This window comes from Pezoporus wallicus, unplaced genomic scaffold, assembly GCF_028554395.1.
Source record: "Pezoporus wallicus isolate ANWC-B61680 ecotype Strahan unplaced genomic scaffold, APGP_CSIRO_Pwel_v1 contig_8717, whole genome shotgun sequence".
Classification (NCBI taxonomy): Eukaryota; Metazoa; Chordata; class Aves; order Psittaciformes; family Psittacidae; genus Pezoporus; species Pezoporus wallicus.
The window spans coordinates 99973-125375 of NW_026640825.1; the positions used below are offsets into that span (position 1 = coordinate 99973).

The window sequence follows — 25403 nt, forward strand, 5'->3', positions numbered from 1 at the left end:
GATGAGCATCCCTCAGTGTGGATGAGCATCCCTGAGTTTGGATGAGCATCCCTCAGTGTGGATGAGCATCCCTCAGTTTGGATGAGCATCCCTCAGTGTGGATGAGCATCCCTGAGTTTGGATGAGCATCCCTCAGTGTGGATGAGCATCCCTGAGTTTGGATGAGCATCCCTCAGTGTGGATGAGCATCCCTCAGTTTGGATGAGCATCCCTCAGTGTGGATGAGCATCCCTGAGTTTGGATGAGCATCCCTCAGTGTGGATGAGCATCCCTCAGTTTGGATGAGCATCCCTCAGTTTGGATGAGCATCCCTGAGTTTGGATGAGCATCCCTCAGTGTGGATGAGCATCCCTCAGTTTGGATGAGCATCCCTCAGTTTGGATGAGCATCCCTCAGTGTGGATGAGCACCCCTCAGTGTGGATGAGCATCCCTGAGTTTGGATGAGCATCCCTCAGTGTGGATGAGCATCCCTCAGTTTGGATGAGCACCCCTCAGTGTGGATGAGCATCCCTCAGTGTGGATGAGCATCCCTCAGTGTGGATGAGCACCCCTCAGTTTGGATGAGCATCCCTCAGTGTGGATGAGCATCCCTGAGTTTGGATGAGCATCCCTCAGTGTGGATGAGCACCCCTCAGTTTGGATGAGCATCCCTCAGTGTGGATGAGCACCCCTCAGTTTGGATGAGCACCCCTCAGTTTGGATGAGCATCCCTCAGTGTGGATGAGCATCCCTCAGTTTGGATGAGCATCCCTCAGTTTGGATGAGCATCCCTCAGTGTGGATGAGCATCCCTCGGTGTGGATGAGCATCCCTGAGTTTGGATGAGCATCCCTCAGTGTGGATGAGCATCCCTCAGTTTGGATGAGCATCCCTCAGTGTGGATGAGCATCCCTCAGTTTGGATGAGCATCCCTCAGTTTGGATGAGCATCCCTCAGTGTGGATGAGCACCCCTCAGTTTGGATGAGCATCCCTCAGTTTGGATGAGCATCCCTCAGTGTGGATGAGCATCCCTCAGTTTGGATGAGCACCCCTCAGTTTGGATGAGCACCCCTCAGTTTGGATGAGCATCCCTCAGTGTGGATGAGCATCCCTCAGTTTGGATGAGCATCCCTCAGTTTGGATGAGCATCCCTCAGTGTGGATGAGCATCCCTCGGTGTGGATGAGCATCCCTGAGTTTGGATGAGCATCCCTCAGTGTGGATGAGCATCCCTCAGTTTGGATGAGCAGCATTAAATTTAGATGCCAAGCCCCAAATGGAGTATGTGGCCCTTGCCTGAGCTCCCATGGGAAGCAGAGCAGAGGATCCCACCCTCAGCTACGAGCCCAGCCCCTGCTGACAAGAGCATCACTACGAGCCCTACTGTGAAGTTTGTGGCATCACTTCCTGCATCCTCCTGTTCCCTATGGAGACAGCCCAGCCCCACACTCCCATTCGGCTGACGGTGATGTCGGTGATGTGGGGCACACATCCCCAAGAGCACCCCAAAACTGGCTGGAACAAGGACATTTTTCCTGGTGCAACACTGGCTGCGGCACCAACTCCCTGGGGGCCGAGGGTGATGCAGAGGTGGGGATGCAGGTGCCTGCTCCCAGCCTGGTAACGATGCCCCATTCCAAGAGGGGCACCAAGGATGGGGACCAGCCTTGCTCAGCATCGGCATGAGCACGGCACGGAGCAGCCCAGCACCGCGGCATCGCCCCCGCTCCCAAAGGAGGCGAGATGGGGGCCGGCAGCCGCCCCCTGCCACCACCGTGGGCAGCGGCAGGATGTGCTGTCCCTCCCCTGCACTTCCCAGCGAGCACTTTACATAACTTGTGCTGCTTAGTCACAGCTTCGAGCCGGGGCTGCGTTTTTTGGTTTTTTTCTTTTCCTTTTTTTTTTTTTAATCCTTTTTTTTTTTTTTTTTTTTTTTTTTTTTTTTGGGAGCGATTTTCTCAGCCGCATCAGAGCGCGAGTCATTTCGGCAAGGGAAGTCCCTTCCTTTCTTCCGTTCCCTTGGTAACTGCACAAATTTGCCTTTCAAATGATTCATGACCGGGGTGCTGTAGGAGTTCCCTCCTCCAACACAACTCGCTCCCACACAGCCACACATGCCCGATTAATCACTGATGAACGTCTCTTCCGCAAGGTAGACCTGGCGAGCGCACGGAGCCGACGCTCTCCTCCGGCCGTTCCCCGGATGCTCGCGGGGGATACGGACAAGAGGGATCCCATCCGCGGCTCGTTCCACAGATCATACATGAAATATCCCCGGGGCGGCCGGGATACCGCAGCAACGGGAGCGAAGTGTTCTCCTGGGGTCAGCGGTGAAGTCAAAGCCCGGCTCCGGCTGATGGGGAGGGGTGAAACTGCCCCAAACTCCTCATTGCACCAGCACAACTTTGCTCTTGATCTAATTCTTATTTCCCCCTTCAACCACCTTAGATTAACAAGCAGGGAGCTGAGCTGCAGAGCTGGAGGGACAGAGCAGCAGGAAAGAGCCAGAAAAGTCATTCTGGGGACCTGTGATGAGCGAGAGGCAACGAGGCAGAGCATCAGCCGTGCCATGATGCACCTCAGCACACTGGTACCTGCTCCGTGGCTTGGGATGGAGCCAGGAGCATCTCAGCTGGAAAACAGAATTAATCTACCAAATATTCCCTTCCGGTTTGGGTGTGTTTTATCTGATTTCTTCTCTCCTCATTAAGAGCAGCTAATTAACAAACCATCGTTTAACTAAACAGCAGCGAGCGTGTTTGTAACCTCTGCGTTATTGAATTGTGACAAATTATTAGCCTTTGCATGTGAAATGAAATAGAAGCATCAAGGGAAAAACCTTAATTCCCATCTGTGAGATGAAGGCAGAGGGACCGATTCATGGGGCAGCTCCCAGTGAGTGCAACATCCCAAAGAACTCCCAAACCAAATGGGTTTCTGGGTGCTGAATGCTTCAGCACTGCAGCTTCGCCCTGAATCCATCTGCATGCAATGGAAAGGGGAAAAAAGCCAAAAGCATCCATGGGATGGGGCTGGGCTGGGCTGGGTGGAAAAGCCGTGAGCAGCTCACTGCAGGCAGTCCCTGCTTACAGGAACCTTTCTGCAGCCATTCCAAACACAGAATCATGGAACCCTGGAATGGTTTGTGTTGGAAGGGACCTTAAAGCTCATCCCGTTCTGCCACAAGCAGGGACACCTTCCGCTAGAGCAGCTTGCTCCAAGCCCCTGTGTCCAACCTGGCCTTGAGCACTCCCAGGGATGGGGCAGCCACAGCTGCTCTGCCCCTGGACGTGTTCAAGGCCAGGATGGATGGAGCTTTCCTCCCCCTTCCAAACAGGCTGCAGCAAGCAAAGGTGTGCTCAGTGAGCCCCATCCCCACTGCCATTCCCCAAGGCACAGCAGAGCCATTGTACATCCCCCCATGTGCTTTCAGCGCTCGCAGCATCCCAGGGGGAGCTGCTTAGTGGCAGCTTTTCAGGGGGATCAGGAGTGTAATTACCTGGGAGCATTAATTACAAGGCAGGCGAACACGAATGCGAGCAGCAGCTCTGCAAGAGCCCAGAGCAGCTCACATGGGCGAGCAAGATGGGATTTTCAGGGATGCAGCGCTGGGATTAACCCCCTTGCACGCTGCAGGTTTGCAGGGTGAGTTTCTCTCATGCAAGAGCACAGGAAGGGATTCACCATCCCGGGACTGATGGACCCCAGCAGCAAAGGGAAGCACAAGGACCAAGGACAGGCAGCGGGGCAGGCCCCAGGAGTCATGCCATTGCTCCAAGAGTGGAAAAGGAAACACAAGGAGGGGGTTTCAGTGCAGTGAAGAGGCTGAAGCACAGCGGCCAACTCGGCCTTGTGCAAACAGAGGTGTTTATGCAAAGCCACACTCTTGTGCAAGCAGATGTGTTGGTGCAACCAATGCACTTGTGCAAAGAGACTTTCATCACCTCCTGCTCGCCCTGGGCCTGGGGTGGTTTTGCAGCATGCAGTCACTCCCTGATCCTGCTGCTGTTGCCTGAAGACCATGTTTAAAGGCAATACGAGCACTTTGCTCTCTAAAGCACATCTGTGATTTCTGTACATTGCTTGTGAACCCTTATCTTAAAACAATTAGCCAAAGAGACCTCTTCATGTGATATTTGCTGAGAGCCTGATACTAACAGCAATTAAACCCCATCTGTTTGCCGAGCATGAATAATAGCAGGTGACACTCAACTTGGGATACTGCTCACGGAAAACCTGTCCAACACAAAACTCATCAGGGACACACGGGCACAAGGGCTGGCACCAGGGCCTGGCAAAGGCAGCAGTGCCAAGGCTCCCACCACTGCCGGGGTGAGGTGTTCTGGGGGGACATGGCCTTGCCATGTGCCTCTGGAGGACCACAGCAGCTTGAAGAGCAAAGAAAACTACACTCAAGCAGCAGCCTCTTCTGCTTCTTCAGTTTCTCCTTGATAAAGGCTTCATTAACCGGCAGCAACAGAAACTCTCACCAGGGAACAGACTATTCCAAGGATCCAAGTCATCAATTAAACCAATGTTTCTCTCTGTTCTTTCCCTTTCAAACCCTCGGTTCAACCACCAAACAGCAGAGTTGAGAGAGCAGCGTGGAGGAGCAACACCCCAGCACTATTACATCTGCCCTGGATGCAGGGCAGCAGATCCCACTGGATTGCTGATCCTGTGGTGCCAACAGGCCAGCCAGTGACCCAGGGACATGGGGACCGCGGATGCTGGACGGGAAACCTGCCCCGGTGCTCCAGGGTCCCCCAAATGAGGATCCCTCCTGCCCGCAGGATACACAAAGCTGTTTCTCTTCCCCACTGGCATCGATTCACCCACTAAAAAGCATCCCCTGCCCCACACGAGTTCTCTCCTCACTGCCAGAGCTGGTGCTGTGGGGATGCTGAATGCTCCTGGATCACAAGTGCTCTGCCAAAGCCCCCCCAGCGCAGCCGTAGGAGCAGATGACGGTAGCCAGCAATTATCAGCTGCTCTCTGTTATTTTTACTAAATCCAAGCACACTGCAGACACTTGACTCCCAAACCATGCGCTGCACAAACACACTACGAGGGGGGGAAAGTTAGCTCTGGAGCACCGGTGTCCCCTTGGGACGGGGCCAGGGATGCGCACTGGGGCCAAGTGCCTGGGAGAGCAGCCGGCCTCCCGGAGCCCCCTCCCCAGGCTCTAATCGTGCAAAAAACCTCTAACTTTTAAGGTTAATAAAGCCCTTGTTTGCTTAAGATAGCACCTGTTTCTATGGTGACACTTGCAACCCGGAGCCTGTTTATCAGCCGGCGAGGAGAGACGCTGACAAATGCAACCACAGGAGCAGGCGAAGATGCTGGTGCTGCCGGGACCTTTGGCGCTGAGCAGGGATGCTCTGGGCCCCCAGCACCCACCTGCACAGGTCCAGCACCCAAGGGAAACCCACCGTGCTCTGCAAAGCCATGGGAGCAAGAGCAGTGCACGCACTGCGGGGGGAGATGTTCAGTGCCATGGTGATGGGGTGGGAATAGCTCTACTACAACCATACCCGACACACTTGGAATCATGGAATGGTTTGGGTTGAAGGGACCTTAAAGCTCACCCAGTTCCAACCCCTGCCACGGGCAGGGACCCCTTCCACTGGAGCAGCTTGCTCCAAGCCCCTGTGTCCAGCCTGGCCTTGAGCACTGCCAGGGATGGGGCAGCCACAGCTTCTCTGGGCACCCTGTGCCAGCGCCTCAGCACCCTCACAGGGAACAGCTTCTGCCTCAGAGCTCATCTCATCTCCCCTCTGGCAGGTTAAAGCCATTCCCCTTGTCCTGTCCCTACAGGCCCTTGTCCCAAGCCCCTCTCCAGGTTTCCTGCAGCCCCTTCAGGCACCGGAGCTGCTCTGAGGTCTCCCCTTACGGAGCCTTCTCTTCTCCAGGCTGAACCAGCACCAGTCTCCCCATCCCGCGGTGCCTGGTCCCGCTCAGCTCCAGCCTGGCGCCGGGTTCCTCCCGGCTGGCAGAACTGGTTTCCATAACGACTTTCTGTTACAAACATATTTTGATAAAAATAAAGTTAAAGCAGCGAGGCTTTAGTGGAGTACAAATTCGCTGCTCTCCCTCCCCCTTCCTCCTCCCCGAGGAGGGGGAATAAAGACGGAAAGCTTTCCATTTGAAGGGCAGTATTTTCTCCCTTCTTTTCTCTTTCCCCCGCTGAATACAAAATGGAAAGCCTTGTTTACTGGATTGCTCTGTAAACTGGTTCCGACTCTGCCTGGTTACCTGATGCTCTACAGTATATACAGGATAATGTGATAAATTCATTTCCAATTCACTGCATTATCCTTTGAATATTTTAATGACTCATTGAATGGAGTAAAAAAAAAAGAGAAGTAAAAAAAAAAAAAGCTATTTCAAATGAACAATTATGCTGCATTAGAGTAAAGGCTGATTATATTTAAACACTGCTTGCATGGATAACGGGACATATCGACCTCCGCCTATAAGAGCTAATTTGGCTCTTATCTCTAAATAATTTTACACTGCAAATTACCATGAAAACCTAAAGGGCTTTAAAAACATTCATCAAAAGATATTATTCCACTTTGTAGCAACATTTTTATTTAAATTATTTTGAATGGGAGTGAAAGCATCTCCTGCGTTTGACAATCGGAGCAGCGGCGGGTAAGGAACTGCGAGCGGCACCCCTGGGATGGGGATGCTCCATCCCCCAAAACCCACCTGGGCAAGCAAATTGAGAGCCCAAACCTAACCCTGGGGACGTGCCAACGTACTGCAGCACCTAGAATGGGGTTTAGGGCTGCTTCCCTCCAACCTGGGGGACGCCAAAGCCTGGGTGATGCTGGGGTGATGGGATGCTTTCACAGCCCCCAGCCATCACGCCGGCTGCCCCGTCCCTCCTGGAGAAAGGCACTTGCAAGCCCTTCTCTGCACCAAAGCAACAGAAGGTGTCATGTAAAGCCTACACGGTTATTTTAGAGCCAGTGTGCAAATAAGCCTGTCAGCTGAAGCTCCTCGGAGCCAAGACTTCCATATACCCCCCAACGATCTGCATTTCAACGAGACACCATGTGTCTGAGCCCAGGGAGCCGACGGCATCGCGGAAGAGATTTGGGAATGATCCGGGGGGAGGATGCTGGGACCCCCCTCTCTGCGTCCCGGACAGTGAGGACCGAGCACAGGGCTGGGGCAAGGTGGCTCTGTCCTGGTGCCCTGCGAGGGTGATGCTGGGATTGGGGGTCTCTTGGGGTGCAAAGGAGATTTATATGCATATATGTGTGCGGATACGTGAGAGAGATATATATACACACTATATGTGGGATATATATATCATTATCTATATTTTTATATATCATCTCTATATTTAATATACAATATATGGTAGAAGCATAGAATATCTCAAGTTGGAAGGGACCCATAAGAATCATCAAGTCCAACCCCTGCTTACATATATATCTCTATATCATGATAGGAAATGTTAGGGAATTGTTGGGGTTGGGGTCAGCCCCGGACCTGCCAGAGACAAGGCACCTGGAGGTGGGAAAATCCTCCTCCTTCCCCCAAACCCCCTTTTTCCCCCTTGTGTATGACCCAGCAAGGAGCTTTCCTACCTTTTATACTTCAAACTCAACCACCCAGATGCCAGGGGAGAAAAAAAACCCTTCCATTAGCACCGGAGAACCGGTTTGAATCCCTCATTTCCCTTCTTCAATGATCTTATACTCAACTGAAAAGCAAAGAAACCCATAAGAACTGGCCATAGCGACTGCCTCGCAAGGACCTGTGTACAGAAAGGAAACCAAGAGCTTGGGCTTCTTTGCATTGAGTAAATATTAGAATTAATGAGAGACTTTCAGGACCCTGCTGTTAGCAATGCAGAAGGTTCCTGTGAAGGATTTAAGGGATAAACCCCCCCAGACCCTGTACACAAATCTCTGCAATTCTTCCCGATGCTTTATGTTTTTCAGCCAATTATGAACTGCATGGGAAGTATTAATATCCAATTTTAATTTGCTGAATATTGCCATTAACAATACAAAGCCTAATGAAGGTATCCGTACAAAAAGCCCTTAGCAGTAATTTTGGAGAATAATAGAGGAGAATGACGAGATATTTCTTGTTAAATGCACGCTGCAAATTAATTGATACCTTAATTAGACTTTAGTACTAAGATTATTCGCTAGACTGATACAGGGCTCGAACACCTCATCTCTTCAATGCTAAAAGCAAGCAGCCAAGGAACAAACTGAGCTTCCAAAAGCTTTCGGGAAGCCAAGCAGTGAGATCCTGTCTGTCTGGCCCCCAGACACCGGGATGTTAGAACCGGGATGCAGCAGGAATTCAGCCCAAACCCATTTCCCCCCTCTTCGCTTCCCCGGCTTGGAAATGCTTTTCTCACCCCCCAGAAAGGGGAAATCTGGCACCACGTTCACCAAAACTGCTTTTCTCCACCCCAAAACCAAAGCGGCGCAAGAGGTGGTTGAAACGCCGGTGTCTGCAGAGCAAAGCGGCGGTGGGGAGCTTTCAAAGCAGTGTTTTTTCAGCATTTCCTTAGAAGAAGAAGAAGAAGGAGGGAACAAACCCAAGCAGCAATATTTTTGGACCAGTTTTGCTCTATATAGCCTGAGGAAGCACTCCCCTACCTACACGCCGAGCACCATTTACATTTCTCATCCTTTGGGATCTCACCAAGATGCCTCCGTGCCGACAGAGCACGCATCCCATGGGAAACCAACCACACACAACGCACCCCAGAGCTTGGGAATGCCCCGAGCTGCTGGGACCCCAACACATGGACCCGGCGGGGGGCACTCACTGGGATGTCGGTGACCAACCAGTGCCTCCAGAAGCGGCTCCTGGGGTTGGCTCGGCTGGGAACGTCGGGGTCCACCAGCATCAGCACGTACTTCTTGCTCTGCAAGAGAGGAGAGAGCTGTGAGCATGGGATGTGGTACTGGGAGCACGCACCCTGGGAGCAAGGCCCCTTCCAACATAAACCACTCCATGAGGCTACGGTCAGAAGGCGAGCGATGAACGTGCACCAGGGGAACAAACACAAGGCTCACAAACCCATTCAAGATGATCAAAACCTCTTCAAACAGAGGAAGACCAGGGCAGGTTTCTGCTACCTCCAAATAAAAGGCACCAAAGAGGACTTCATCCCCTGCCATCCATCCTCTAACCGCATCCTACAGAGGCGCAGGGCAGTGATGCACCACAGCACAGGGGATTTCTGCCGAGGGCTGTGATCCCTGGAGAGGGGAATGGGGTTATTTTTAGGGTTCAAATGCAGCTCCAGCCCTGGGATGGTGGCTGGGGACAGCCTGGACACCCCAGTCCCCATGGGGTTGGTTGCAAGGAATTAAGCTCTACCTAACAAACCCCAACCTAGTCAGAAGATGCTCCAGGGGGGCTGCAAGAAAGCAAAGCCGCTGCCTCATCATGCACCCAGGTACCTCTCTGGGCAATGGCAATTGGGCAAAGGGAGTGGGACACCCAGATGATGCTGGTTAAGACCCCAAAGCCCACGCCAGGTCCCCACTGAGGGTGTCCAGCCCCCAAAGGTGCCACCAGTGCTATGAGACAAGGTGGATATTTCAGTCCCTTGAGGATGGAGCTGGGTTTGAAGTGACCTCTGGAGGCTGTGGATAGAAAACCTGCTGATCTCAAAGGATTTGGCAGGACCCCAGGCACCAGCTTATCCTGCAAGCACCCAGATTAAGGGCTCTATATCCTAATAAAACCTCCAGGTGCATCTGTCAGCTCGCCAGCGGTGCCATGCACCGCTCCAGCCGGCCCGAGGCTGAGGTTTCATAAAGGGCTGGAGGATTTAGCCGTGCAATTCCCACTGAAATTAGCCGGGGCTCTGTGCCTAAACCCCCCTGTCCCTTGTGACACCAGGCAGGGATTTTCACAGCGAGACTGGTGAAAGGGGCTGAGACAACCCCATTGCCTCGTTTCCCAAGCCCTGGTTGAGCAAATGGGGCTCAATGAGCTCCACACCCCCTGTAGCCCCTTCTCTGTGCAGCCCGGCGGTGCCGGGCATGGCGCAGCCCCTCCTGCAGCCCCCACCTCCGCGCCACGCACCGGTTTAACCAGAAAACCAGGATTTCAACCCATTTAGCAAAGGGTTCGCAGCAGCCACCGAGAAAATCCCAACCTCACGCTAGCGCCCTGCCTGGGAGCACAGCCAGCAGGGAGCTGCTGCCCTGCTGCACCGATTCCCGCCTGGATCAGCACTTCATCCCTTCCAGCGCTCAAAGGCAGGCTGGATGGGGCTTGGAACACCCTGCTCTAGTGGAAGGTGCCCCTGGCCGTGGCAGGGGTTGGAGCTTTAAGGTCCCTTCCATCCCAAACCATTCCATGATTGCCACTTCAGGGGGGTGATGCGCTCATGGAAAAGGGGTTGTGAGGATGCCACTGCATGAGGACCTCGGAGCAGAGCTGCCCCCTCCCTCCCCGCGCTCCTCCCAGCTGCATCCCTGCGAGCATCCCGGATAAAACCCATCATTATTCCTTGCCGGCGCTTAATGGGAAGGAGGAGGAGGAGGAAGGGAGGGGGGGAAGCAGCCCAAACCAACCCCAAATCCCCGCGCTGGAAGTGTGAAGGAATTTGAGCTCTAACTTTGGGGAGGGTGCGGAGCCGAGCGCGGCGCTTCTGAAGCTCTCGTCTCTGCTCGGGAGCCCAGCTGGTGGGAACAGAACGTGTAGTCATGGGACTGTCATCGTGTGCTGTCCAGGTTAACATGTAGCATTTCTATTACTATTAACAGACTTTCTGCTCCTCACTCCATCTGTTCTTGGAAATAATTGCAGTTGTACAGACCATGCCTTCGCTCCAGGCAGGCTCTGGGGAGAGGGTAGTGCTTTCATGCACGAAAAAGAGGGGAAAAAGGGAAAAAAAAAAAAAGGGGGGGGGGGAAAGAAGTGTTAAAAAATAACAGCAAACACGAGAATAGAGTGCAAGGGAAGTTAACAGCAGGCTCACAATGCGGGACAGATTGTGGCCTAGAAAGGTGCTGGCGAGGCCAGACCCCCACAGGGATGGGAGCTGGGGTCAGTGCCCCCACGCCGGGCTAGGACCAAGGGATTTTCCTCTCTCATCACCTGCAGGCCACCCTAAGAGGCACAATCCTTCCCCTTCCACCTAAAGATAGCAAAGCCCTCCACGACCCGAGTTAATCCCCCGGTGCTTAGGTGCTGTCGCATCCCATGGAGCAGCAGAGCTGCACCGATCTCCCCCATCAGCCCCAAATCACCCCCAAACCCAGGCAAACCCTCAGACCCACGTCCCAGATGCAGGTTGGGTGGGTTTGGGCTGGTTTTGCCTTGCAAGCAATGGAGCAGCCGGAGTGCTGGGGGTATTTTAATGCTGAAATCCCTCCTCGACACAGGCTAACAGCATTAGCTGCTGTCAGGGCTCCAACAGGAGCCAGCCTGGAGTGACACGGGAGCTGCTCAGCTTTACAGGCATGAAGCAGCCCCAGGGAGCTTTGGGAAGGAGGAAAGCGGGTTTAGAGCAGAAAATACAGGCAGCATCTTACACTGCAGGGGGAGAGGGAAGGAAAAGCCATTTTGGGTGAAGACAGCTGAAAATGAGGGGTAGCAAAGCACCCCCAACAACTCGTCACCCTTTCCACTCAGTGCATCCCACCAGTGTCACACCAACGGGGTCACCACTGGGCTCACACATAGGTCACCCTTCCATGGGTCCCCCCTTCCAAGGGTCCCCATTCCCTGCTCTCCCAGCCATTCCTCTCACCGGGCCTTTCACAACCAACCTTTAACCATCCCCACGAGCTGCTGCCTTCCCCACGGGGTCAGTGCTGCAGCTGGATCCATTGCTCCCCCCCCAGCTTTGCACCCCACATCGCTGGGCTCAGGCATCCTGCCCTGCTTCAACACCCGAAACGGAGCCAAGGCGGCAGAGCCGGTGGCAGATGACAGCGCGTCGTGTTTTCCCTGCTAATTGTTTCTAGAGGGAAGCAGCCGCGATAGATCCCATTATTCCTGCAGGAAGAAGCAGCTATTCCAATTAGGCACAGGTTTAGGAAGCTAGCTCCGAGCAGGCAGGGACTTTGCAGGAGGCAGGCAGGCAGGAGAGGGATTTGTGCGCTGAGGATGCACACACAGCTCCACAGATCCCTCCGAGCCGGGGCTGCACAGGAATTAAAGACTTATCCAAATGAAAGCAAATAGGGTGTTAAGCGACACACATGTAGAGCAAGTGGTTTCCTTGGAAACCAGCACACATGGAAGCAGCACACATGCACAGCCCCAGCGTTTTCGGCAGCGCCGGGGCAGCCGTGGGGCTGCGTCCTACCGGGAATGCCCGCACTTGGCTGTGGATGGAGCCAGGGCAAAGCCCCATCCCATTGGCATGCCTGCTGCAGGGCATGGAGGAGCTCTGTGTGAAACGCACTTTCTCCTGGTGGTGAAGGGAAGCCGGATGGTGCCCAGCTTTGCTGGTCCCACTCGCCTTAGGAATTCAATCCCCAAACTAAGGAAAACTGGCAAAGCCCCAGCACAGGATAGAAATGGGTTTGGTTGGTTTTGGGAAGTCCATTGGATCCTCCCCAGCTTGTCCATCCCTGTTCTAACTGCTCCTTGCTTCTCCTGCCTGGAGCAAGGGCTGTTACACTGCTCACGGCAACAGCATCCCCTCACCAATGGAATAAGCGAGGTCTCCAGTTGACCTAATGCCATCCACATCCTTTACAGCTCCTGAAGAACGTGCCAAGAGAAGAAGCTGTGGCTGCCCCATCCCTGGCAGTGCTCAAGGCCAGGTTGGACACAGGGGCTTGGAGCAAGCTGCTCCAGTGGAAGGGGTCCCTGCCCATGGCAGGGGTTGGAGCTGGAGGAGCCTTAAGGTCCCTTCCAACCCAAACCATTCCATGAATCTATAAGGTAGGAGCTGCTGTAGAAGCAAACCACAGCATCGACAGATCAAGATGGTATCAGAGCCTGAAGTCCCTCTGCCTCCCCTGGGCCCAAAGCTCTTCATTGCGCTAGGCCATAGCATCTCACTGCAATCAGGGTGACTGATGGCACGAGAAGATACGGACCAAGGTTGGCCAGGCCCTTTGGTGCAGAGATGGGATGTGGCAACGCATCTAAACACACCCAAAGCAGCCTGCTGGAGTGGGGCAGGAGCTCCTGGATGGGCCCAGCATCCTGGGAAGCATCCTCCTGGCTCTCCCGGGTGATGGCTCAAGTGTCCAGCCTGCACCCCTCCAGTGCGAGAGTCAAGGCAGCGCTGCTCCTGCTGCGAGGTGGAAGCGCTGCGAGCACCAGCTGAGAGCTCAGAGTCAATCTGGGCTCTTTTCTTGGCGTGTCCCCAGTACTCAAAAGTTTCTATAACGGGCGCATCGTTTGCAATTCTGCTGCTGACGCTTCGCCAAGGAGAGCTTCTAGCTCCTTCCTCGGTGGCTAACAGCAGGCAGAGAACTGTTTGCAGCCGAGTCCGTTCCTGCGCCGTTGGGAGGCTGCTGCTGAGCACGGCAGGGTTTCACCTGCCTGTTTTAAACCAGCTCCTCGCCGCTTCCACTCCTGTCCCCTCGCAAACAAACAGGTCAGCACTATCAACCCTGCTCCGCAGGACTTGCCCAAGGGGACAAGCAGCACTTCCCGAAGGCTCGACCCAGCTCCATCCCCATCCCTGTACCGCCAAAGGGAACTTCATTGACTTCCCAGCACTCTGCAGCTCTCCCCATCCCTCGGCTCTCCCCCGGGGCTCCCCGCAGCGAAGCCGGCCAAATATTTATGCAGGCTAATGTTCTAATGAGAAGGGATTAATCCCGGGTCGTTAAAGCAAGCATGTGGCTGCTCCCAGACGAAGGACTTGGAATGCTTTGGAGAATGGTTTGTTTGCTATGAAAGGACAAGTTTGTTTTCTCCCGTAGCAGAATAAACCGGCACCTCGCAACAGAACTGCAACGGGTGCGTCACACACTTCATGCAGTCCAGTGGGGAAGCGGGATAAACCTTTCCCAGGGGTCCATGATGCTGCAAACAGAGGTTTGCAAGAGGTTCTGCATCACTTTTGGGGAGGGAGAAGAGCAACAGGTTCCTTGCTCAGAGACCCCACTGCGGATCACACCCTGGCTTTCCCAAAATTGAGGTCCATCTACATCATCACCATCATGATCACCATCATCATCATCATCACCTGCAAACGAGCACCGCACACCAGGGGACTGGGGTGGCACATTCCAGCCCCACCGCTGCCCATCTTCCAGCCAGATAAACTCAGAAAACAAAAGAGAAACCAGCAAAAAGGGAATGAATGCCACAAATCCCTTCCAAGCTGTTGCTTCATCCCCTTCCCCCCATCCCAGGAGCTATTTATTGCCATTTGGACACACAGTTTCAGGGACAAGCTAATGAGTGCTGTGCTTGTCCCTGGGCTGGGGATGCGGGGCCGGCAGCGCTGCTCCGCACGCAGGGAACAGGGATGGACTCGAGGGAAGTGAGGAGGAGGAGGCGGCGGCGAGCGGCCGCGGTGGCAGAGCTCAGCCTTCCAAGGCAATTACTGTCACACGGGGGGACACATGGATTGGTGACATTTGACATTTCCTACACAATATTTTGATGCAGGATGGCACCTCCGTCACAAATTATTTTCAAATCTTGGCTGGGGTTTTGGGTGGGATTTTTTCCATTTTATTATTTGGGGTGGGGGGAGGGAAGGGGAGAAAATTCCCAAGTAAACGCCCAACAGGATGGACAGGGTGGCGTTTGGAAACGGGCAAAGGAAAGGGGTCATCGGTCCCCCACTGAGTGGGCAAAGCAACCAGCAGGGTAAATGCACCCCAAAACCGCCAGGTTTTGCTGTGGGGCATCACGTCTGGAAGAGCTCATGCACCCACACGGCCCTTGGGGACCCTCGAAGGGGTTTGTACCACTTCCTCCCATCCATGCAAGGGGAGGAGCGGCCGTGGCCACTGTCCCGGCTGGGAGCACAAAGGCTGAGCCCATTCCCGGCACAGCAGGGGTTACCAGCACTGGGAATTGCTGAACCCTGCGCTCCCAGACACCTCGGGAAAGCTGAAATGACTTTAAATGCCTAAACATTTTAAAACAAACCCGGCACAATTCCGCTCCCAACTCCTCGCTGCTGCTCCCTCCTCACTCTCTCTCTCCCATTTTTATGGCTTCCAGAGCTGTTTTACGCCTCATTACCTGCACACAGTGAGTGATGTCTGTCGGTCCTAGAGCTGTAAATACCTTAAATCATGCTTCATTAAGAATATCTATGGTGCTATTAAAGAGCTATAATAGACAACGAGTTAACAGATGATTAAATATGAACTCCATTTGTGTCAGTCACCAGCGTGCAGGAAGAGGCTTTAAGTTTTTTAAACTCACTCTCATTATCTGGGGAAGTGGGGCTGCAGCTGGCAGGGATGGAGGGGGATGGAGGGATGCGCACACAGGGATGGAGGGATGCGCACAGGGATGGAGGGATGCACACAGGGATGGAGAGATGCGCACACAGGGATAGAGGGATGCACACACAGGGATAGAGGGATGCTCGCACAGGGATGGAGAGATGCTTGCACTGGGATGGGATGCAGGGATGCTCCTGTATCCAGGATCAGCCAGGAGGGACCAGCTCCTCTGCTTTGTAAGTCCAAGCTGATGATCCTGGCAGCCCTTTACTCAGCTGTTCCCACCCATACAGACAAATAGCACCCAGAGACACATGCAACAGATTGAGCTTTAGGGTCTAGCAGCCAGAGATTGAAAAGAAAACAGAATAAAGGAGGAGGAGGAGGACAACAAGGAGATGTCAGGATGCTTTGAATGGGACGGGACGGGTACCCGGGAGGAAGGGCAGATGGGACAGGGAGATAGATGGATACCCAAGAGGAAGGGCAGGATGGATGGCAATGCAACAGCAGACTGAGCATTGCTGTCTCTGTGTTAAACCAGAGCTCAGCACCATTGAGTTGCCAAAGCACAAATTAACTAATAATTAATACTATGAGAATCCTGTGAGGACACTGAAACCCTGGCAAATGAAATGATGAGTTGTCCTGTTTTCTGGATTTGATTTTCCTCTATAAAGAAGGGCTTCACAGGCAGCTTCAGCAGAACTGCATTATCCCACTGCTCCGATCTCACCTTCCTGCCACGACTCAGGAGGATTCCAAAATCCCACCACCACACCAGCCACAGAGAAAGGGGAAGGAGGTGGGAGGCTTTGAGGACCAGGACAGACCCTGACTGTGGGAATGGCGAGGGACCTGACAATTCCCCTCTTTAACAAGGTGGCCATTGTCACAGCAGATGCTCCCATGGGCTTTGTAAGGATGAAATGGGGCTCACTGGGGATGAGCAGTGCCTCCTGAGCTCCTCGCCATCCCCTCTCCCATCTCTCCCTTCACCAGGATGCAGACATGGGCCCGGCTGATGTGGGGAACTGCCAGGCTCTGCCCCATGCCCTGCTCTGTGCTCCTCTTAGGAATGATGCTCGTCCCTATGCAGAGAGGGAGACACAGGATGATGCTGAGCAGGTCCAACACCCCTCCACGGCCACCAGATCCCACCACTACCTCTGTTTCCCTAACTCTAAACAGCAAATCCCTGGCTTGACACCCTATAGGAACAACAGCAGAATAAGCTCTTATTCCTACGAGCGCCCGGCGCTCCGCAGCATCCCCATTTAGCATTCCTGAAGCCCTCCACCCCTCCTCGCTGCCAGCCACGACCCTGCTCACCGGCCGGCCGCAGGGACCCACGGCCACCCCCGGGGCCATGCAGGGGGCCGCAGCGTGGGCCGGTGACACGCTGCTCCCCGGGGACCGCGCCGGCGGGGCCGGTAATTGAATCTCGGAGCTCGGCCTCAGCCGGAGCCGGCGCCGTGATTGAGTTCACTGGAAATGCCATTTCCGCATTGTCCAAACTCCTCAGTGCCCCGAGCTCCTTATCACCCGCTGCTGGTCCCCTCTGCTCCTTCGCTCCGACCTCGCTTCCCCTCCCACAGCAGGGTCAGGCTGCAGCGGCCCCCAGGGTCACCAAAGGAAATTAATCCTGGAGTCCCTTGGGAAGCGGGACAGCGCCTCAAGCGCAGCGATGGGGAGGGATGAAGAGCTCTGCTCCCTCTTTAGGATGAAATCAAAGCGTTTCAGGAGTGGCGGGAGCTGCTCTGCCCGTCGCCAGCACACCCACCGCATCCATCTACACAAGTCACCCCTGGCAGCTTGAATTCGCTTGCTCCCGAGTTCCAAGCATCCAAAAGTGCAGCCAGGGCCTTTCCTTTCCCGGCCCTGATGCACCATCACCACCTGTTGATCTGCACCCAGAAACCGCTTTGGCAGAGCGACCAAGCACTAACCCTGCCTGCGACGCAAACCGCTCTTGCCAGGAACAGGAGGGAAAGGATGCTCAGCTCAGAACTTCCCTCCCTAGTCAAATATTTAATAATAAACTCAGAGGAGAAGCCAACTGTCTCCCTTGGATGTGGCTTGCACTTGGAAGTCAATGGGATTTGTATTCCCATCCAAAGTTTCTCTCTTGTTTTTGATGCTAATGTATGTTTCGTTCGAATCCAGCCATCTTGTCACGTTAAATACAACACAAATCCCATCGATGCGGCCCACCCAGGGGCGAGGAGCACCTCTCTGCAGCACGCACCAGCCACCCTCTCCCAAGGCCCCCATCACTTTGTTAATCGATACCCGTCCAAAGCTTTAAATAACATTTTCAATACCCCAAGTGCGACAAGTCCAGGGTAATGTGTTAATTTCCACGCTGCCTTGTTGCTTTGAAATCCCGGGAAAATGGGAAGCTTAAATGAGTCCTATGAAAAGGAACAGTGCATCATTAACACAGCCAGATCTGTATCACAGACTGCAGCAATTACCATCCAGTGAAACACTGCAAGCTGTGAAGAGCTTTCATTACCAGGGGCTTTACAGGTCATTCACCTCTGGCCAATCTTACGCTAAAACAAGCATTTTCTGCACCACAGATTCCAGCTTCATTTAAATCCGTAATTGCTTTGATTTCGGTACATATGGAGCACGGGGACTTCATGACTAAGAAATCTATTAGTCAATAAGTTTGCTACTTTTATGGACCTTTAGTCATCTTGCCTCAATTTCTTCCCAGGTTGGCTGATGGATGGAGATGCTGATTTCCACTGCAGGTGCGATCGGCCCCAGCTCCCCTTCGCTGCAATTACATCTCCGGGTCACCAAGGGGGAATTCAATCAGGGAGCTGGCCCATGGGATGCTGCTTCTGCCTCAGGAACACAATTCCCTGCTGCCAACAGCCCTCCTCTAACCTATAACAACCAATTGATGGGGTTTCATTATTTCAGGCTGTGCAGAAGGGGTTTGGGGCAGGGATGCTCGGGTGTGAATCAGGCGGGATCCCTCCATCCCTATTTTCCCCATTCCTGTATCCTCCCCAGAGCAAAGGGCACTTTGTGGACAAAACAGACCTGATTTTTATGGCTTCCTTTTGAATTCATGTGTCTTGAAATTGCCGTATTCATTGTGCATCTCTTAGAAACCTCCCCAGCATCGGAGCTGTGATTTACACCTTTGTATAAAGCCCCAGGTGAGTTGTATCAAGGGGTTATCGATCCCTCCACGGGCGCCGGCGGCACCGGGAGACAATAGTCTATTCTCCTCCGTACGGGTTCCCGTATCCAAGTGCCTTCCAGGAGTGCATTAAATGATGCGATTAACATCTGTCACATGCGGTTCAGTCTCTCTTTCCGTCTCTCCCGGGGGAAGCAGCCGCACGTGCCGGGGAAGGGTTTGTTTTGGTGCCTTCATCCGCTCCTTTCTGAAGCACGTAGGACACAGAAGGAAAAGCATCTGCGTGGGTAAAGTGCCCTTTGTGTGCTGGACGGAGCAGGGCTCGATGGGGTTGGCATCTTGCAGCCAAATCCCTGTTACCTGGGGTTATAACCCGTCCTGGGGTGAAAGAGGGCCTTGGGGAAGATGCTTGATGGAGAATCCCACAGCAGCAGCGCTAAGCAAAGCCTCAGCTCACGGGGCTCAATTCCCACAGCAGGATCAGCCCAAAAGGCTGAACCCTCCCTTAAATGAAGCACAATTCCCGCACATCCCCATTTGTGGCATGGCAAGAGGGCAGCCCGGCAGCTTTAAGCATCCTACCCATTCCTTGCTGGTCCAAAACCAAGCCTGAATCCCACCATGATGCGGGTGCAAGGGTGCTGCCTCTGTTCCCCATCCCACCAACACCCAGAGCACCCTCCCCTGCCTATCTGCAGCCCTGGGCAGTGACGATGTGATGCCACCGGGCAGCAATGTTCCAGCATTCAGGAATTTGGGAAGGAGAGAGAAAAATCAACACCCTGCCCACCACCACCATGGCGGGGCCAAGCCCCGCTGTGGACTTTTGGGTTGGGGTAGGATGCAGCAGGATGGTTGGGTCCTGTTGCACATCCGGACAGGCAGGAGGATGGGATGCTGCTCCCACAGCCGGGATCCTCTTTTAATTGATTTCTCATGGTTTATTGGCTCCGTGCTTTAATTGCAATACAAATGTTTGCTGATGCAATTATGGTGCATATGTGATAAAGCTGTTAGAGGATGTCACTGGGTCGTATTTCTTCAGTCGCTTGAGGGTGTACGAGGAACTGTGCTTCCTGCACAGATTCCTGGCGATAACACGCAATTCCAAGGTGGGTTTCTTTGTGGCAGAGGGCGTTTTTTGGTTCTATACATTAAAAGCAGAGAAAAATTGCCTTACAGCAGCTCATCTGGGGGTGAAATAATCCACTCAACATTCAGATTATCAGCTAATGCGTATTTGCATTAGAATAGGCTGGAAGAGCTCCCAGGATAGAGCAAGATCCCTCTGGATCAGCCACTGCCCTTGCACAAAGCAGCAAGGGATCCTTGCCCTGAACACAAAACCGCTCGTGGATGAGGCCTCTGATCCCCTCAGGAGGAACATTCCTTGGGAAGGGGACTCTGCTACGGGATTTCATCATAAAATGTCTAAATTTGGGGAGGGGGGGAGCGGAATTGTCCAGAATTGGCCCAGAACTGAGCCATGGAGCCAAATCACAAAGCAATCCCAAGGCCTTGGGTGTGCCCCACACAGGGATGCTGTCGCTGAGCCCACGGCACCGATGGAAGATCAGCAACATCCCTTCACTCTGCGTCCATGCAAACCACCAGCAAATTCAGGAGCCCGCATCCCAGGTGAAAACCCATTGCCCTGCATGGAGCTGTAGGAGCTGACACAGCAAAGGCCAAATCCTGCCTAGGGAATAGCCGGGAACGGCACCGGGAGCGCCGGCAGCCCCTGCACCTTCCCCATGGGAGCTGTCAGGATGAAGCTGTGGCCGTGGCAGCTTCCTTGGAGCCTCTTACAAATGGGCTGGTTCCCGAAGGCAGCCAAGGCAAACGAGTGAGGATGTGAGAGGGTTTGGGGTCAGATCTGACTCCTCTTCCCGTGCCCCGCACAGACCTGGGAGCTGGATGAGAAGGGAATGCTGAGGGAGCACGAGGAGCGCACCAAAAGAGCAGCCCTGTCCTTGTCATCATGAATCAGGCACATGTGAGACAAGCAGAAAGCGCTCAGCCCCTCCGGGAAGGGAAGAGGATTCACCCTGCGCTTCCAAGCCCCATGGATTTGGCCTTCCCGGGACGCGCCGTGCACGGAGCAGGTTTGCAGACACATCCTCACTGCTCTCCTCTTCACATCCCCATTGAAAAAGCCATAGACAGGACTGATTTTTCTGTTTTTAACCCCTTTTCCTTTGCCCAAGCTGGAAAATAACTCCACTTCCAGCAAGGAGACGGACCAGAGACATCACCAACCAGCAGTGGTTGGGCAAGGAAGGGTTTGCACCCCAAAAATGCACACTGCTGGTGCAGGCAGCTGCTTAAAACATCGAGCATGAGGATCCCAGACCAAGCAACGGGGTCTTGGTACCTGTTAAAGTGCCTCTTGGCTTCTGAAACCCCAGCCCCTATAGCAACGCATATAGATATAACCCTATAGCCTGTAGGAAACATCAGTGAGGGGGTACCTGGGAGCCCCTCTCCACCCATCAGCAGCGTTTGGGGGGCTCAGGAGCTTTGGGAAGCACTGAGAGAGCCCTGTTTGAGGGCAGCAATTTCATCCCAAGCCCTTAAAGCCGAAATAAAGCTCGAAACAATCCTGAACCAACCCCTCGAGCCCAAACAGCAGCAAGATTTGGGAGCCAGTCCAAGCTCTGCAGCTTAGGCCCATCTCCAAATATCTCCCAACAAGTTTATTTATGGAAAATAAAATCAGTCCAAGATGTTCACAGCTCAGGAATATTTAATGCTATTTGGTGAGAAAGTATTTCCAGCAAGGAGGGAAGCACACGGCTCCCTGCATCGCACCGGGGAGGATGCTGGCACCGACCCACACCAGTCACCCTGGGAGCTCGGAACTGGTCCGACTGGATCCAACCCTTCCCTGATTGAATTCATACCCATCCTGCTTAATGAATTGGGGCTGGAGGCACAGTGCTGGGCTGTCTGCTAAGGTGAGCCGTGGGAAGAGGCAAGTGCCAAAGCAGCTCTGATGGGGAGCATCACCCATTGTCTGGCACTCAAAGATGCCCCAGGGACCCAACCGGATCTATCCCATCACACCTGGAATGGGAAGCACAATTTCCCTGGCTGGGAAGAGGAGGAAGCAATGGAAGAGTGAGGGATAACGCAGATGATGCTCAGACACAGAAGTAACCCCCACCCCGTGCTGCACCACGGTCCCTCTGCCTGCTGATACCCCTGGAGCCACAGAGGTTACAGCACGGACACGGAGCTGTCTGCTGGGACAGCCCTGAGTCAAGGGCAGGCCAGACGCAGCGGTGATGGGAGTCACTTTAATAGACACCTGCCACCTGATGGGGAGCGCTAATGCGTCCCCCTGCTCCCCCTGGACACGGATGAGCATCCGAGCATCCTCAGCCCGGCGGGGCGGCCGCATCCCGGCTGTCACCTTGGCAAGGAGAAGGGGGGGGACACAAAACAACCGTGGAGCGGGGGAGAGCGCCGGGGCAAGGCCTGGCTTTTACAAACAGCTCTAATATCCCTGGAAGACGTCTCGGAGTCATGCTCCGGGTTGGAAATGTCTCCCATTATAATTATGAGTCATTGGTGACTCAGTGACATTTCTGAAATGAAAAAGCAAGTGGCTGGCCCAGCCCTTGGCTGCCCTGCTCGGCGGCCACTCAAGAGCCACACAACTGGGGCTTAATGCTCCTTCCCAGGCAAACGGCCCCCCCAAACCCATCACCCCTAACTGTGGCTGTGCATCCGCTCGGGAGCAGGCCCCTGGGATGGAGGGGTTTGCATTCACACCCTGAGCTTTCTTGTTTTCCATGTGGGAAAAGCTGGGATCTGAGCCCAGCTTTGCCACCAGGGCTACTCCAGAGGCAGCGGGAGCAGCCCCAGGGATGTCATGAGCAGGGCAGGATTTCCTGGAACACTGCATTTAGATGCAAACCCATTGCAATTAATAAAAGCAACCTGTTGGGGACATCCAACAGCCCAGGACCGATGCAGCAGCACGGCCCTTGCCAAGGCTTGGTCCAGACCGGGGCCCATGACGGTGCTGCAAGCATCTCTATGAAAAAGGGGGTCCAGGAGCAGGCACCGGTGCGTGGTCCCCAGGCACAGGCCGTTAGGCACGTTTTCATTAAGGCAGCCCTACCCTCATGGCTCAGTTTCCTTCTGTGAACGGCCAAATCCAGGGCAGGAAACGCTCTGAACCCATCACCCTCAATGGCACAATTATTCCCCCCTCTCTCTCCATGGTCCCTTTATAGCCCGAGGGCTCCGTTATTAAAGCACTAGATTTTAGAGTGCTGCACTCGTGAAAGGCATGGGGCAGGGGTGCTCAGGGGCTGGGATGATTGGAGGCAGGGATGCTCAGAAGCAGGGATGCTTGGAGGCCAGGATGCTGAGGCCAAGATGCTGAGGATGCTCAGAGGTTAGGATGATTGGAAGCCAGGATGCTCAGAGGCCGGGATGCTCAGGTACCAGACACAGTGTTCCACATTCACAAATCCCAGTTGCTCCAAGCAGAAGCCTGGCAAAGCTGCAGCAGGGCAGGGTCCAGCACCAAAACTGAGCCAGTCCACGGGGCTGCAAGCTTTGGGATGCTGCAGGAGCCCAGCACAGCGCAGGAGCCCCTGTGCCACGCACAGCGGGTGAACACCAACTCGGCATCGCGCAGCATGGAACGCGCCGGCAGCGCCAGGACACATCAGAGCAGAAATAGAGCCGGAGCCGGCATCCCCCCGCCACCCCCTTTTTACTATTATGTCTGAGAAGAGACGTCTCTCCTGGGTTTTTTCCCTTCCCTGTACGATGATTTAATCGCTTGGTGATGAGGGCTGCCTGGCTGGGATACAACTGAGCTCTGGGCACCGCCAAAAGAGATGGGGGATATAAAAAGAGGAGGAAGCATCAGCAGCAGCGACGCTGATTGACAGGGAATGAAATGAAGCGGCCAAATTCCATTGGCGTGGCTTGAAATCCCAGGACGATGCGGAGAGCTGATGGCTCCTTTCCTAGGGTTTTGCCAGAGCTAGCGTTTGCCTTTCATCCTCATTTAATTCACTGTTTGGAGGCTGCCACAGGGGTTTTGTGTGTGTGTGTTTGTGGTGGCATCTTAATTGCACGTTTCTACATACCAGTGTGTGTGCAAAGGAGATGGGCACGAGGGAGGAAAAAACATTTGCCCACCACCCCGGCCACAAGCCCTTCCTTGTGGCCTCAGGCCTGTGCTGGGAACAGCCCTTAAGTGCCTGTGCAATTTATACCCTGATAATGAAAATTACCCAGGTAATGGAAAGACTCAAGGCTGAGCTTTGATAAAGGTATTTCCTGGGATAATGGCATCCATTGGAGGGTTGCATGGCTTGGGCAGGGGTGCCATAGGAATCTCCCTCCCTTACCCACCTTCAGGCATTCCTCTCCCAATTACAGGCTCTTTGCTGGGAAAACCAAGTGTGTGAAGGCCATGGTCACTGCAGGGTATGGAGTGACTTCGCACGCGATGCTCTCTAGGAGCATCTCCCTGAGCTCAGCACGCAGGCAGCAAGTGGCACCTGTGGTGACATTCCAGCAAGAGAAGGTTCCCAAAGCACTGTTTTCCAAGCCTCCCTTCCCTTTCCAATAGGGAAAGGTGCCAGGTTGGCAGGGCTCTGGTCTCCCCTCTGCTGGCAGCCGAGCCCGGGCTGGCTCATCCCGTGGATGGTCCAGGAGAGGCTCTAGCATCACTCCAGCAAGCCCAGAGGTGGCCAGGAGCAGGCAGCGACCCCAGCCAAACCCATCTGCTTCCCGGATGCCAAGAGCCCTGCTTCTCCTTGCGGCCGCATTCCCACCCAAATTCCCAGGCTTTCCACTCCAGCTGGAAGAAATCTGGCAAATCCATGGAGGGAGCTCTCCCGGGAGCAGCGGCTCCTGGAGGGATGGGATGAAACCCAGCAGCCACGGAGCTGCAAAGCCCTGAGCAGCACCCAAATCCGGACCCGTGGTGCCTGCCCCTCGCTCCCACCCTGCCTCATCACCCCCAGAGAGCATCTGTACCCATGCCGTGGGGCAGGGATGACAAGAGGATTGGTACAGACAAGCTCTGCTTTTGCAGATGTTGTGCCCCCAGCCCCTGATTCATGCTGGGGGGGGGCAGCACTTTGGGGGCTGCAGCATCGCAGTGGGGCTCAGCACCGCTGCTGCCTCCCACTCTCCCAATATTTGTTTAATGAGGGAATTCCTGTCACACCTACATGGGCTCCGTGCGGGAAGGGAAGCACGGCAGCCTGAGCATTCTTAAACGTGGGAAAACCTCCGGAGACAGCTACAAGCCCATCAGTGCACCCACCCCAGGCCTGGTGCAAGGATATGAGGCGGAAGCGTGCTGCTGTTGTCCCGAGCGTGCCCTGTGTCCCCTGATGCCACCCTGGTATCCATCACCCCCGCGGCCACCCCTGCTTTGAGCCCCGAGCCACAGCACGCGACGCAGCCGCTTTGATCCCCTGCTTAATCCTCCCCTCCCATGAGTGCTGATCAGGCTGCGAACCGCCTCGTGGAGATGCCGAGATCAAATGATCGCTTAAGAGACAGGCAGGGGAACATGAAAGGGAGAAGTTCTGTGTACGGATCTCAGCCCCAGCAAGGAGCACGGGAAGCAGCGGAGCCACGAGCAGAGAGCTCCCTCTGCCCCCAGGAAACCCTCCATGGCCACAAGCGCATCCATTGCCCCGGGACCTGCCAGCCATGGACCTCCCTGCAAGCTCATTGCGCCCCAGGGGGAGAAGGGAGCCCGGGCACAAGCTGCTGCACAGGGAAGGGTTTGCTCCCGGGGGATGAGCTGCTGCTCATGCAGTGCCAACCGAGGGTGAAAGGGCCACAAAAAGCCCTTGAACTGGCTGGGGCCTTGTGGTACCCCCACTATG

At 54.4% G+C, this 25403-nt stretch overlaps 1 protein-coding gene across 4 annotated transcripts in view; it reads right to left on the minus strand.

Moving 5' to 3' along the window:
* PEBP4 (phosphatidylethanolamine binding protein 4) overlaps positions 1-25403 on the minus strand; it is a 71088-nt gene that overhangs the window by 27622 nt on the left and 18063 nt on the right. For all 4 annotated transcript variants that reach the window (XM_057420851.1, XM_057420852.1, XM_057420850.1 and 1 more), the window contains exon 5: positions 8789-8887. In XM_057420851.1, the coding sequence (XP_057276834.1) occupies positions 8789-8887 (99 nt within the window). The remainder of the gene's footprint in view (positions 1-8788; positions 8888-25403) is intronic.